This window comes from Procambarus clarkii, chromosome 40 (genome assembly GCF_040958095.1).
Source record: "Procambarus clarkii isolate CNS0578487 chromosome 40, FALCON_Pclarkii_2.0, whole genome shotgun sequence".
Lineage (NCBI taxonomy): Eukaryota > Metazoa > Arthropoda > Malacostraca > Decapoda > Cambaridae > Procambarus > Procambarus clarkii.
Genome location: NC_091189.1, coordinates 5846018 through 5862380, shown reverse-complemented (window position 1 = coordinate 5862380; position 16363 = coordinate 5846018). Strand labels below are relative to the sequence as shown.

The following is a 16363-nucleotide window of genomic DNA, read 5'->3' as shown; positions in this document are numbered from 1 at the left end:
TTTGTCCACTGACATACCAGTGTTCGTGTGAAACTGCCACAGTGGGTACCAGCACCAGTGCCACCACCATCGCCACCACCACCACTACCACTACCACCGCCACCACCACCACCACACCGCCGTTGAAACAGGCATCCACTTAAAAAGTTTCCCGGTATGTTGCTGACGTCACTGTTCAGTAGATTGTGAGAGGAGGGGGGGGGGGACTGGTAGGTCACCATGGTTGTGGTAGGTCACCATGGTTGTGGTAGGTCACCATGGTTGTGGTAGGTCACCATGGTTGTGGTAGGTCACCATGGTTGTGGTAGGTCACCATGGTTGTGGTAGGTCACCATGGTTGTGGTAGGTCACCATGGTTGTGGTAAGTCACCATGGTTGTGGTAGGTCATCATGGTTGTGGTAGGTCACCATGGTTGTGGTAGGTCACCATGGTTGTGGTAGGTCACCATGGTTGTGGTAAGTCACCATGGTTGTGGTAGGTCACCATGGTTGTGGTAGGTCACCATGGTTGTGGTAAGTCACCATGGTTGTGGTAGGTCACCATGGTTGTGGTAGGTCACCATGGTTGTGGTAGGTCACCATGGTGGTGCTGGTGGTAGGTGAAGAAGCCGTCATGGCTGTTGTGTAGGTCATAATAGGGGGCGGTGCTGGTCACCACGGTATTGGGATGACCACGCTTGACAAGTGGCCGTTGTGATGCGGTTGTCATGGTGTTGAACAGCGCCCTGAGGGGTCACGGTCGTCTTGGTGACCCTGGCCACCCCTTACCTGGGGAGGGGGGATGGGGTCACCACAGCAACACCACAACAGACTCGTCTTCAACAGGTAATTTTCATTCTCAAACGTGTCTTCCAGTGTGACTTTTTGAGTGAACGAGGGATGAACACATTGTTTAAAAAAAAAATGCCTGTAGCGCGCCTTTCTATAAGCCTCTCGACGAGCTGTGTGGAAAGGGCACAGTTGGGAGATTGGTAAATCAGTTTCGTATAGATTCTATACAAAACCGATTCAAAATATACACAAAACATACTGTAGCCGAATCAGAGTACGGTACACACCTGTGTTAATATTGAGAGAAGCTATACACAGCCACAACTTTGGATATCGTCTCACGTCATCAATTTTATCACGAAAATACCAAAGATATCGGACACGGTATATCAAGGACTCTCACACAAAGATCACACGAGAAAGTGGTTTTACCTCTCCTTTTCTCACCACCAGAAAGTGAAGGTAAATTGAGGCAGTTAATCCTCTTATTGTTTCCGAGACTTGATAATATGATGGGTAACTTTCCCTTGGGGGCGTGGCGGGGGGCGTGGCGGGGGGCGTGGCATTCTCCTGCAGATAGCATGTTTGATGCTGTTGCATTCAAGTTTACATTCATCTGGCACATACATGCAAAAAAGGCATCTTTTCATTGCAGCCTAGACATGCTATACCGCGTGTGTGTGTGTGTGTACTCACCTAGTTGTGTCTGCAGGATCGAACATTGACTCTTGGATCCCGCCTTTCGAGCATCGGTTGTTTACAGCAATGACTCCTGTCCTATTTCCCTATCATACCTGGTTTTAAAATTATGAATAGTATTTGTGTGTGTGTGTGTGTGTGTGTGTGTGTGTGTGTGTGTGTGTGTGTGTGTGTGTGTGTGTGTGTGTGTGTGTGTGTGTGTGTGTGCGCGCGCGCGTGTGTGTGGGGGGGGGGGGGGGCTCGATAAAGAGGGTGACCGTCCAGGTATAGGTAAGAAATATACCAATAGGTACATATTGTATTTTTGGTATTTTAAATAAAAGAGAAAAAAGTAAGATGCTCTCACGCAGGTGGGTATAAGAGAAGACGACTTCCGATTCTTGTTAGCAGCATTACAGCTTTCCTTTCCAAATATAATGGTCTCACTTAACTTATAGGATTCAATGAAAACGGAAAAGAGCTGTATGGCTAACAATAATAAAAATAAAATTACCGTCTGACTTTAAACTCTGAACTGTTTCTTATTAAAGAAGACAAGAGATAAAATAGGGATCCATCAAGAGGTTGAAGATTTTGTTGTAGCTTAGTGCATAATACAATTAGCTGACGATAGCTGCTCCAGCCAAACCAGCTGGTGAAACTTGGCAGATATTCGCAGGTGAGGTTTAGATGATGACAGTTGTGGTAGGTGTAGTGATGATCATGACAGTTGTGAGAGTGTTAGTGATGACAGCTATGTTAGAGATGGATGCTGAGAGATGTGGTAGTTGTGGTGGAGGCGTGACTCCAAGCGAGCGCAAGCACAGCTCACAAGCAACATCCTACACATCGCTACAACACAGCCTGCCTCCTCCTCCTCTCATGTCGACTCCTGACAATGTCTGTTATCTACGTCCACCATATCCACTTATCTTCAGACCTTCCATACTCGTGCCTTCTAGGCTTGAGTATGAAAGGCTTGCCTTCTAGGTTTGGCTTCTAGGGCAAGCCTAGAAGGCAAGTCTGTCTGTCCTTCACCTGCAGGACAGACAGCAGGAACATGTTCATGTCTGTTCACACCATTCAAGTCATCATTCATCGGTGTCTTCGTTTAAGTGGCTGAGTGAAGGTCCTGAGTGAAGCTGAGTGTCAGGTCCAACCCACAGGACCTGAGTGAAGGTCCTGAGGAAGCTGAGTGTCAGGTCCAACCCACAGGACCTGAGTGAAGGTCCTGAGGAAGCTGAGTGTCAGGTCCAACCCACAGGACCTGAGTGAAGGTCCTGAGGAAGCTGAGTGTCAGGTCCAACCCACAGGACCTGAGTGAAGGTCCTGAGGATTATAGTGCCAGTTGTGACGCTGCCTCGGGCGCCTTCACGCGACAACACAGCACAGCCACAACACATGATTACACTTGCTCTACTTAAGAAGCACAAAAAAACAAAATACCAAGACTATAAGCAGGCACAGTAGAGAGCAGACCACTCTAGGTTTGTAATCTCTGTCGTGGGATGAGTGACACTCGGGATGACTGACACGTGGAGCACAGGGACTCCTCAGGTTGACAGGGAGTATCTCACCTGTCACAATCAGCGTGGGGTGAGAGGCGTACCATTAACCTAAGACGGTGCCCAATTAAAAACTCTAATTATGAAGGTAATTTTTAGGACATAACCTCCCGTGGTATTATTTGGCTCGAGGGAGGGAGGCAATTGTCAGGAGAAAGCTTTGTTGTTGTTGTTTTAGATTCAGCTACTCAGAACAAAAATTCCAAGTAGTACGGACTATGGTGAGCCCGTAGTGGACTTACCTGGCACAGGAGCGGGGCTGTAACTTGGAGAAAGCGCGCCAAGACATTACGACTATTTAGCACTGGGAACGGGTCAGGACACGGGTTTGGGATGGGACCGGGGGGGGGGGAGGAATGTTTCCCAACCACTTGGACAGTCGGGGATTGAACGCTGACCTGCATCTAGGGAGACCGTCGCTCTACCGTCCGGTCAAATGTATAAAAAAGGCTCTAGAAGATTTCACGGTAAATAATAGACGCGAATATTGCAATTACGCGAAATATAAGCCTTGGCATAAACAATTGTAACGTGCAAATTATGTGTAATAAAGTTGTGGAGGAAGAAAACAGACCACAAACAGCAGATGAGAAAGCGTCAGAAGCTAAATATATAGAAACCTGAGTGCCAAACTGACATTATTATTGCCTACTCTGTATTTAGCATCAGACAATAAAAGATTCACAGGTTATGTTGATTCAGTGATGTCGTGGTCCGGTATGATATTTTAATATTTCATTATCATCGGCTTTTATTACCACAAACACCTCACAAAAAAATCTCGAAGTCTTTCCTCCACGTCTGTGGGAGACGACGACTGGCCCAACACTCCTGCGTCAGGTACACCAGATCATTAGCGCCTCCCTGCTACTGCCTTTTGCCACGAAATCCTATGCACTAAGTTTTTCTGGGGAGTGAATTAATCTTCGAATAATAGAGCAGTGGGAATGATGAGTGGAGCTGGTGTAAGCAACACAGGAAGAGCGGGAGTGGGTTAAGGCAGAGGCTATTTCCTGGTGGCTCTCTCTGCTACAAGCTCACCAGCGCCTGGTGCTGCCAAGTGGGACAAGGGTGGGCGGTAGTTATGGAGTATGTTGACGGAGACACGATACATGTTACACGTCATTTTAAAACACTTTTTGTGTTGTCATTATTGGTATATGATGGCCATAGAGGAGACACGCTGCTCTCTGCGTCCAGCGTGTTTCTCTGGCTCTCCCATCTCTCCCTCTCCCTCTCTCTCTCTCTCTCTCTCTCTCTCTCTCTCTCTCTCTCTCTCTCTCTCTCTCTCTCTCTCTCTCTCTCTCTCGGGTTCCCGACAGTGTCAGCTGCAGGCAGCCTCACGTGAGCTACAGGTGTGCAGGTATTTTGTGATAGGTGTAATAATGACGACCTGAGGGCATGGAGCGTCACCTGTGCGTGCTGCGGGTGGCGTGAGGGTGAACATCATCACAACACTTGTGTTCACAGGACGTCGGAGGGAGGGAGGGCGGGAGGTCAGGGGCCCCAGATGGCAGGAGGCTAGGAGCACTTGAGGTCAGGGGTCCAGGAGGCCAGGACCTCCAGACGCTGCACCAGGTCCTGGGCCAGGAGCCCCAGACACTGGTAGTCCCAGCAGCCAGCGGACTCCAAAGCCCTGGAGACGACAGGCTTTAATAGGCGCCCAGAGACCAAGAGAGAAGCCGCTATTGGGACGCGGAACCAGAGAAGGAGCAAGGAAGGTAAAGACGGCAAGTGAGAATGTGATAATGATGAGGCAACGGCAGAAAATATCGTCCAAATAACAGGGTAGAAGGAGGGGAAAGGGAATTGAGGAAGTCGAGAATACACATGAATATATGTATTAGTACCGCGGTCACAATTGGTACGAAATAGGTGCACTATATAGTGAAGTGACGAAACCTCCCGTTCCATGGTATAGTATGGGAGAGTATTCAGTACCATTGTTAGGGGATAAAGCCGGTTAGGTTCACTGAGGTTCACCATAGCCAATGATGAGAGGGGGTCCGCGCGGTCATTGACCAGTGGTAGTCTTAGGGTAACCAGGAGTGAGGCGCACATCTACCACTGCGCCACCTAGTAAGAAGGCTGAACACAAACACATGACTGTATATACACCGTGTTGTGTCTGGGTACTCTGCTCACTACACATTTATACTTTATAAAAAGTCAACACCAACCATTACTTTGGAATGTCGTGTGTCCGACGGTCTCCAAAGCGGACAGGAAACCATCACAAGAAGAGACAAGAGGAAAAAAAAACAGCAAAACTCTAGAGAATGTGGGGAAGCTTTCTGCGGAGTCCAGCTCCTGTGAAGAGCTTTCTTGTTGCAGCCCCGCACACATGTGCTCTTCCTCGAGGCTCTTCCTCGTCCTCTCCTGCACTCTTACCAGCGGGAGGCCCCCGCCCGGAGAACACTCCCACGGCAGAACCGTCCTGCTCTACACACCTTGCTACCGACACATGTGGACAGGCCACACCTGAAGAGAGAAGGTGGGAGCCGGGAGAAACATATGGCGGAGGAAAACACCCCATCACCTCCTCCACCCTCTCTATACATTCCCCATCACCACTACCCATAGCGTCATATTCATTACATACCAACCCTTTAAGCAGCGCAATGTCCTACCTTGAGGTGCTTCCTTACCTTGAGGTGCTTCCGGGGCTTAGCGTCCCCGCGGCCCGGTCGTCGATCAGGCCTCCTGGTCCACAAAGCCAGGAGTCACAAAGATCCTGTTCATCAATGTCATATATCAACACATAATTACCTGAATGGTAACACATTACAAACACAGTTGGCTGCCATTCAAACGATGACAGTGTGGTGCAAGATTGAGAAATGGTAAACATTTGTGTAGAGACGGGAAGGAAGAGCGCGGGAAGAGCCTGTGTGCCGGAGGTCAGTGAGGTGGCGGCAGACAATAAAGCATCGTGACTCAACTATACACCCACAGTTTTCTATTTTCCCAACTGCGCCAGCCACGAAAGTTATAACTCTGGCATTATACCTGGATGAGCGGTCTCTCGTCCGGATGAGCGGTCTCTCGTCCGGATGAGCGGCTTCTCGTCCGGATGAGCGGTCTCTCGTCCGGATGAGCGGTCTCTCGTCCGGATGAGTGGTCTCTCGTCCGGATGAGCGGTCTCTTATCCGGATGAGCGGTCTATTGTCAGGATGAGAGGTCCGGACGAGAGGTCTCTTATCCGGATGAGCGGTCTCTCGTCAGGATGAGAGGTCCGGACGAGAGGTCTCTCAGATGGACGAGAGGTCTCTCGCCTGGAAGAGAAGGGTATATATACAGCTCTCATCTGGGAGTTAGTTATATACCTCTGGGGGATACAATATTTTGACAAATTCACGATTAATGGTTCTTCATTCTATTTGTCTTATCATCCTTCCTTTCAATGTGTATATACGTAAGTCAACATATATATATACATACACATCAACACCCATACACACATATGTACATAATGGAGCCCGTACCTTGTCAAGCACAAGATGAAGCTGGAAAAAGTTCAAAGGTATGCCACTAGACTAGTCCCAGAACTAAGAGGCATGAGTTACGAGGAAAGGCTGCGGGAAATGCACCTTACGACACTGGAAGACAGAAGAGTAAGGGGAGACATGATCACAACCTACAAAATCCTCAGGGGAATCGACCGGGTAAACAAGGATAAACTATTCAACACTGGTGGGACGCGAACAAGGGGGACACAGGTGGAAACTGATTACCCACATGAGCCACAGGGACGTTAGAAAAAAACATTTTTAGTGTCAGAGTAGTTAACAGATGGAATGCATTAGGCAGTGATGTGGTGGAGGCTGACTCCATAGACAGTTTCAAATGTAGATATGACAGAGCCTAGTAGGCTCAGGAATCTGTACACCAGTTGATTGACAGTTGAGAGGCGGGACCAAAGAGCCAAAGCTCAACCCCCGTAAGCACAAATAGGTGAGTACACACACACACGCACATACGATAAGAAATCAACACAGCAACTCAGCATTACATGGCAACAAAATTACTTCCTATCATCTTCTCAATAAAACAGGTTTGAGAGCGTCTTCCAGTGACCATGGACTTGGACATTTACATAGTTGGACTGGATGAGGCGAGTGAGTGTGCGCTTCCCTTGTTGTGGTCGCTTACGCCACCAGAACCGTGGCGCACCAGACGCATCCCTCGACACACACAAGCTTCACATTCGTCTTCCACAATGACATCACAATACTCCCGATATATCACCGAGAATATCTTTTACGAGTTATGCGGTGGAATCTTTTAAAAAGAGTTATGCGGTGGAATTGAAGTCGCGTCTCTGGTTACGTCAGTCATTACAATGCGCGGACATAGTCCCGAAAGATGATTCAATGGAAGTACGTGATTATGCAAAGACGAAATCTAAAGTTGTAATAAGTTGTGTGGTTTCTTCTTGTAAAGTCACTTATAGGGTTTCAACAAGTGCATTTTTGTTTCTCATTTGCATAAAACATCAACGGATAGCATTCAGGTGTTATATATATTACAATGTAAATGTTGTTGCATTTCTCTCTCTCTTCCCGTGCCCACTGTTGCACATCCCCGTGGCCACTGTTGCACCTCCCCGTAGCCACTGTTGCACCTCCCCGTGGCCACTGTTGCACCTCCCCGTGCCACTGTTGCACCTCCCCGTAGCCACTGTTGCACCTCCCCGTGGCCACTGTTGCACCTCCCCGTAGCCACTGTTGCACCTCCCCGTAGCCACTGTTGCACATCCCCGTGGCCACTGTTGCACCTCCCCGTGCCCACTGTTGCACCTCCCCGTAGCCACTGTTGCACCTCCCCGTGGCCACTGTTGCACCTCCCCGTAGCCACTGTTGCACCTCCCCGTGGCCACTGTTGCACCTCCCCGTGCCCACTGTTGCACCTCCCCGTAGCCACTGTTGCACCTCCCCGTGCCCACTGTTGCACCTCCCCGTGCCCACTGTTGCACCTCCCCGTAGCCACTGTTGCACCTCCCCGTGGCCACTGTTGCACCTCCCCGTGCCCACTGTTGCACCTCCCCGTAGCCACTGTTGCACATCCCCGTGCCCACTGTTGCACCTCCCCGTGCCCACTGTTGCACCTCCCCGTAGCCACTGTTGCACCTCCCCGTGGCCACTGTTGCACCTCCCCGTGCCCACTGTTGCACCTCCCCGTAGCCACTGTTGCACATCCCCGTGCCCACTGTTGCACATCCCCGTGCCCACTGTTACTTTCTCTGACGTCTCGCTGGCTCCATCTCACTCTGGCTCCTCCGGCTGTTGTCCTCTCTCAGGCACTGACCCGCTTGTGCCAGCTGCCCCCCCCCAACACCTACGGTGCCAGCTGCCCCCCCCCCCAACACCTACGGTGCCAGCCCCTCGTGCTAGTGCCGGAGAGGGAAAGTCGGGAGGCCGCCGCCGCCACTTTCTCTAGCCACTAGGCAATGTTCAGCGGTGCCGTGTCCTGATTCTTAAGGCGAAACTCGTCTCCGCTCCCGACCACCGCCACACCTGCTGACTGCCACCACACCTGCTGACTGCCGCCACACCTGCCGACCACCGCCACACCTGCTGACTGCCACCACACCTGCCGACCACCACCACACCTGCCGACCACCGCCACACCTGCTGACTGCCACCACACCTGCCGATCACACCTTGATCACCGCCTCCTCCCTTCGCTGTTTCCAATAAGTTAAGCCAAACTGTTGCCGTGGCAGTTGTCCAGCAACGTACTGCTTTCTAAGGAATGTTTATCAGTAGAAATAGTTTATTAAACTCCTTCAGTGGTACGAACTTACAATCCGTCAGTGTTGGTGTGGCCGCCATCTGTATCATGGTCTAGGAAGGTCAGTGTGGCCACCATGTAGTTCATGGTCTAGGGACGTCAGTGTGGCCACCATGTAGTTCATGGTCTAGGGAGGTCAGTGTGGCCACCATGTAGTTCATGGTCTAGGGAGGTCAGTGTGGCCACCATGTAGTTCATGGTCTAGGGAGGTCAGTGTGGCCAGCATGTAGATCATGGTCTAGGGAGGTCAGTGTGGCCAGCATGTAGATCATGGTCTAGGGAGGTCAGTGTGGCCACCATGTAGTTCATGGTCTAGGGAGGTCAGTGTGGCCACCATGTAGATCATGGTCTAGGGACGTCAGTGTGGCCACCACTGTAGATCATGGTCTAGGGACGTCAGTGTGGCCACCACGTAGATCATGGTCTAGGGAGGTCAGTGTGGCCAGCATGTAGTTCATGGTCTAGGGAGGTCAGTGTGGCCACCATGTAGTTCATGGTCTAGGGAGGTCAGTGTGGCCACCATGTAGATCATGGTTGAGGGACGTCAGTGTGGCCGCCATCTATATCATGGTCTAGGGACGTCAGTGTGGCCACCACGTAGATCATGGTCTAGGGAGGTCAGTGTGGGGTCACCGTGTAACAGCCACATTAATTATACTGTGTATCGTCATGGTGTATCTGTAAGCTCCGACATATTTCTGAAAAGTACCGATGAAACACATCACGTGTCAGCCTCACACCTCGGAGAAAGCTGCCAGCGTGTGAAGGAACCTCTGCACATCTTGCGTCTGCCGCTCACACTTTATCCTTTTCTCGAAGACGAAAAAAAAAATCAGGGAATTTAACACCTCTAGATCTTCGCAACTTTCATTCGAGGAGGCGAGGACGGACATAATATCCTTAGCAACACTCGTGGCTCACCACAGCAGCCAGAGAGTCGAGCACAACCTGTTGAAACGCAAGATTTTTGGTGTTTAAATTGTGGTTAAGACCGCAGGAGGAATGTTGCAAGGAGAGACGTTTATGGAGTGAGTGTGAGGAGTCCTCTCCCTGAACTGGCCAGGATCTTTAGTGCATCTGCGGGCCCGTGGTGGACGCCAGCGTGGCAAGCAGGCGTACCACAAGCAGTGGAGGGGGAGGAAGAGCCACCAACTTTATTGCTTACGAAGCATAAAATGGCAGTAGAAAGTGAGCACGGCGGCCATTTACCGTGGGGTCGTGACCCCTAGATTCCCCCAGCCTCACCTCACCTCTCATCTCCCGTCTGCTTCTATCCAATACCAGAAAACCTTATACACTTCTACTATATCTTATTCAATACCACAACACCTTATCTAATACTACACCTTATCCCATTCATCTCGCCTAATCCAGACGACATCTTCTCAGGAAATAACCATCGTCTGCTTCTCGCTCTGCTCAAAGAAGAAGAAATAGTGCGACATTACTCTCCAGGTTATAAACAAGAAGATTCCTGGAGACTTCGTTTCTTGTGAAAGCCTCTGGTGGCCTCGGGGAAAGAAAGTGCTGGAGGCTCTTAGTAATATACTGAGCCTCTTCGCGGCGTCAGGAATGGAGGCGAAGGAGGAATGCGTATTAAAAAAATGTCAGGGGCTTATACGTGGTTATGGTACACAGTGTACAAGTTATTCAGCGCGTCTTAGACCCTAGAATACATCTGGAAATCTCCTGGGAAAAGCTTAAGTTGGTCGATGAAGCGAGAGCACGTTTAGAACGACATTTTAACGGTGTTTGTCCGCGTTATCGGACTAAGAAGTACCGGCCTTGGTAACTCAGGTATCGTAGACTTATGGTTGGGCCAAAGTTTTTAATTAGACGCTGGTTAAATTGTAAGAACGAACCGAGCCTTAGATATTTAGATGCGAGCCTCTTACGCGATGGTGACGCCCATGTGGCGCACCACACGACCCTCACCACGCCCTGGGTGCTCATCACACACCCTCCGCAACTCTTGAGACTATATGCAATATATATATATATATATATATATATATATATATATATATATATATATATATATATATATATATTCAGTCGCATATAGTCCTGGGGACCATTCAGGCTTGTTCGCATATATATATATATATATATATATATATATATATATATATATATATATATATATATATATATTCATATATTCATATATACATATATAAAGAGTATGCATTCTTCAGTAGTGACATCAAGGCTAATTTAACTTTCTAGGTTAGGTTAGTTGCTTAATACCCAGCACACGTCAATGACGAAACATACGGTAGGCCACAAGCCGACTTGAAAAACCGTAAGTAAAATTAGACGAATACTTAGTATTGCTTGCGTGTTACTTCACCCCTTCGCCGCAGTGGGGTTGGTGGCGCGCGTGTCGTAACGCTAGGGGGAAGATGAACGAAAGGGTGGGGGGGGGGAGGGGGGGTTGCATCTACATCTTTTGAAGACATTTCATCTCTCAGTGATGCTGGGATAGGCTCATTATCTCTGTGATATTAGGGGTGAACGTGTTATATTTAATTAATGCTGGGGATACACACGTCATCTCTCTTACAGATGCTGGGGTACGCTCAGCATCTCTGTCATTGATGCTGGTGTAGACACACCTTCTCTCAGCTTGCTTGCAGACGCAGGTTTGAAATAAGAAGCTCAGTTAACGAACCCAAAAAGCAGAGGAAGATAACCAAAAGAAGAGAAGGAAGATAACCAAAAAGAAGAGGGTGAAGGTTTGATACAAAAATACCAAACACGCACTTGAAAGAATGGAAGAAAAGGGTGAATAAACAACAACAATAATGAGGGTAACCAGCGCAGATAAGAGGACTCGCCAGACATTATCCAGCACACATCTTGATAAAGCCCCAGGCTGCTAATGGTCTGGACAGTGTGAGCATCGCCCTTAAAAGAAACTGTTTGTGGCAACTTTCTCCATCCACCACCGTCTCATAGCCATCAGGGTTTTGGCGCGAACTGCACAATTGTGATGCCTCTCATTATTCCTCTTCTCGGTTACATTACGCGGTCATTGTTACATTACATTACTATAAGTTTCTTAGGCATATATATGTTAGATAAACCCCGGCTCTAGTTGCTCTGGAAGGAATTGAATGGATTGGTGGAAGGTTGGGTGATGGGTCGTCGTTGGAGGGTAGAGGGATGCCTGGTGGTGCGTCCGGATGGTTGTGGACAGTCAAGGGTACGCAGGCGTGACACGAACCAATATATACATTTGTGTGTGTGTGAGTGACGCAAGACTGAGAGCGTCTTCACTTTCCCTCGACTCTCTTCCCACAGGTTCCCAGACCCGGTTTCCGCCTTACCTGGCTTCCAGTACCTTTATCCTTCCTGTGTCACTTGACTTCCAGTACCTGTGTCACTGGGTTTCCGGGGACTCTTAACAATAGTCAGAGTGCTTAAGTTCCCCCCAAGAGTACTGATAACTGTTCCTCCAGTACTTATGGCCTCATCCACTGCGGCTGGGGTCCCTTGAGCACTAGCAACTTTCACAAACTAATGTTAAATGGAATTATATATGATTACGAGAAACTATATTAGCTCAAGAAGCGTTGTGGGGTGCAGGGATGGGGGGGGGGGTCGTTTTCCAGTGGGGGGAGTAGTCTCCCAGCGGGGGATGGGGGGGGAGGGGAGGCGGAAGGGGTCTACTCAATTGCCATTAATTCGATTTGATTCATGTAAAGAAAAGGGTGCACAATAGGTGAGAGGGAAGTGGAAACAGGGAGAGATTAGGTGGTATGGAGTGGAAGTTATAGTGCGAGGTGTTAATCCAGGTAGGTGTGGGAGGGTGTGGGAGGGTGTGTGGGGGAGAGTACGACCAGTGGGGCCCCCCACGCCATGGGCTTCTCACCCCATACCCCCACACTCTTACCATTGGTCATGAAGACTCAAGAACGGATGTGTTGAGGTCCTTCACACTCTTCCTCTTCTCAGGGGGGCCTTAAGACATATTGAGATGAATAAGGTTCGTCTGTATCACAATTTACACTCGTGTACAATATAAATTATGTCTAAATTCATCATGAACCATTATCTGTGATAACTGCCCACCAGACTCATCTACACACCTTGCTGCCTACATTTCCCCGCTCCATAATGTCTCTTCCATACGTCTTCCGCGTCCTGTCACTCTCCACAATATTCTTCCATCCCATTCCTATCAAGCTCTGGAACGCGTCTTCGCTAACACCTCTTTCCAGTCAAGCTTGGTCAAACTCCTCCCGCTGCCTGTCAAGCTCTGCAAGTGAGTGCAGTGGGAGGCAGAAGCGCCTGACAGGGGAAAGTGCCTTCACAGGGTAACACAGGGTTACGGTCATGGGAGAGCTGCCACAGTGGGTAGGAGAGTCATAGCAGTGATCACTGGACACGAGAAGGAGCCGCCGGAACTCACGCTCCAACACAGCTCCCACACACACACACACACACATATACAGTGTTGGAGAAACTCAAGCAAATTGAGTGTGAGTGTCCGAGCCATGAAGCTCTCCTCCGGCGGGGTCTAATTGCTAACAAAACAAAAATCATAACTTTCTAATAATTACAGCGTTAGAAAGTGTGTGTGTAGGACGTGCAAGCTTCCTCAACACCCGCTAGGATGCATAAGCTTCGCGTACTGTGCTTCCCATTATCGGGGACAGGAAGCCCGTTAGGGTTATCGAGGGTCCTTGCCAACGTCTTCCCTTCCCCAGGCTACAACCCACAACAGTCGACTAACTCCCGGGTACCTATTTGCTGCTAGGTATTCGAATCGGTCGGTTGTGATTCGAATGAGTGACTCTTGCACTTGTGTAAATATCTATATGTTATAAATTATTGCTATTATTTACGTTATTTCATTCGCCAAGTGAGAAAATTTGCACTGTACAGCACAAATATTAATCGACTAAAATGAGGATAACCTCAACGTACGCAGTAAGTGTTGAGTGTTAATAGGCTGTCCAGCGGCGGGGGCGGTGGTGGCTGTGGTCCCCGGGGCGCCAGTACGGGGCGTCAGTACGGGGCCTGGACCCAGCACGCCGGTACGTCGTTTCTACGGCGTCGCTCTCAGCCGATGCCTTTGTCTTGTATTCTTGTCTATATTGCGGAAGGTCGTGGTTCAGTAATATTATCGTATTTTGGGAGCACAAGCGTTGGGGGTCATGTCATTCCAGTGACGGGGTCATGTCGTGCCAGTGTGATAGGGACCAAGACGCGTAAGAGTGCGGCAGGAACGACATGGTCGCGGTGATGCAGTAAGAGCGTAACAAGTGTAAAATCCCATAATACTCCTCCAGCATCACGGTCTCCACAAGATCACGTCTCCACAGACAATGAAGTTAACTGTTCATCAGGGTCAAGGCGTGATACTGAGTGTAAACTTCCTTAATCAAACAGGTGGTAATATTGCATACATTATTCTGTAAGACAGCTGGGGGTGATAGTGGGCAGGTCACCACAGTTTCCACCCACTATCTTGCCCACTATCACCACAGTGATAGTGGGCAGGTCACCACAGTTTCCCAAGAGCTGAAGCCTTGTTGACTGCTCAGATTCTTCCGAATCGTGACTTAAAATTCTTATCAATCTTGCCCACGGACCTGGCAATTTACCACCAATGGATTACTTTGTTTTGATTACGTGCTATTGCGTAGTTAGATAATCATTGTCTCAGTAGCCGAGTCACTGTTAACTGTTGATGACGCGACTGTGAAGAATCTTTATTCTAACATGTAACTGTTGGTAATGTGTGTGTGTGTGTGCCGGCAGGTGGCGACGATGGTGGTGGCGATGGTCGTCAGTGGACTGTCCGTCACTGCTGCTCACAGCGTCCAGGAGAGGTCCTACCCGCCCGCTGTCTACGCTGCTCCTCATCCGCCTCCTCCACCCCCTCCACCTCCACAGTCCTCCTCCAAAGGCAAGGGCAAGGACAAGGGGCTGTTCGATTTCGATATATTTGGAGGCTTCAAGGATCTCTTCAGCTTCGGCAAGGGTAAAGGAGGGGACAAAGAACCTGAACAAGATTACGCACCTCAGCCAATTCTTGTTTATGGCCCGCCTCCCAAGCCTAGCTATGGCCCGCCTCCTAAACCTAGCTATGGCCCGCCTCCTCCTCCTCCTCCCAAGCCTAGCTATGGCCCGCCTCCCAAGCCTAGCTATGGCCCGCCTCCTAAACCTAGCTATGGCCCGCCTCCTAAACCTAGCTATGGCCCGCCTCCTCCTCCTCCTCCCAAACCTAGCTATGGCCCGCCTCCCAAACCCAGCTACGGTCCACCACCTCCACCACCACAGCCTACCTACGGTGCACCTAAAGCTCCTCCCACAGATTACGGTCATCCCAAGAGCGGTGATATAATCATCTCCCAACCTACAGGTAACTATGGCCCACCTCCTCCACCTCCACCTCAAGATAATTATGGCCCACCTCCACCTCAAGATAATTATGGCCCACCTCCTCCACCTCCACCTCAAGATAATTATGGCCCACCTCCACCTCCACCTCAAGACAATTATGGCCCACCTCCACCACCTCAAGACAATTATGGCCCACCTCCTCCACCTCCACCTCAAGATAATTATGGCCCACCTCCACCTCCACCTCAAGACAATTACGGCCCACCTCCACCTCAAGACAATTATGGCCCACCTCCTCCACCTCCACCTCAAGACAATTATGGCCCACCTCCACCTCAAGACAATTACGGCCCACCTCTTCCTCCTCTTGGTCCTCCTCCACCAGAAAGCTACAGCCCACCTCTTGGTCCCCAACAAAAGCAACACCCTCAGCCAGGACTGTTCGCCCCACCTCCACTTCCCCTGGCAAACTCTCCAACCAACCAGTATGTCCCTCCTCCTCCTGCTCCAGTACCTGCGCCAAACGACCAGTACATCCCTCCTCCACCACTATTCCAGCTGGCGCCCACTGGAAACAACTCACCCCTTCCAGCGCCCCTCCCCACCAACCAGTACGTCCTCCCTCTAGCGGATGCTCCAGCTGACCAGTATATACCCCCTCCGGTACCTCTTGGGCCTCTTCCTGGCCCCATTGCCGCCTCCGCCGGTACTCTTGCAGGCAGCTACATACCCCCAACACTCGCCTCCGCCGCTAGCGGGGCCAACTTTGGCCGTCGCCTGCCCACCAAGCCCGACTGCACCGCGTGCGACAACGCTCCGTGGATACCCATGCAGGTGGCAGCTCCAGTAGCACCCGCCATCGTTAACCCATTCCCCGATCATGGGTCTCCCGCCCCTGTTCCCGTCTACCCTCCTGGGTGAGTATATTTAAGATGCAATTCACGTTTTCAGTTTCTGTCACGGGTTGTTGGTTCTCGAATAACACGTGAACATAACTGTTATAACATTATTATTAGCTATATTTAACTGATTTTAACAGCTTCCCATTAGACTCAAGTTGCCCTACGAAGCCATTGTGATCTAGTCCTTTTTTTTTGCAATTGCCAGCTGCTAGGTGGCTAGGAGCGAGTATAGTGATAAACCTGATGAAATATTGGAGGTGCTCGCTGACTTTCTGTTCCACTCATCATCCACCCTCA

General features: G+C 49.9%; 1 protein-coding gene across 1 annotated transcript in view; it reads left to right on the top strand.

Moving 5' to 3' along the window:
- LOC123758071 (uncharacterized) overlaps positions 1–16363 on the top strand; it is a 48706-nt gene that overhangs the window by 13943 nt on the left and 18400 nt on the right. Inside the window, exon 2 of the mRNA XM_069339032.1 lies at positions 14580–16081. Within this exon, the coding sequence (XP_069195133.1) occupies positions 14580–16081 (1502 nt within the window). The remainder of the gene's footprint in view (positions 1–14579; positions 16082–16363) is intronic.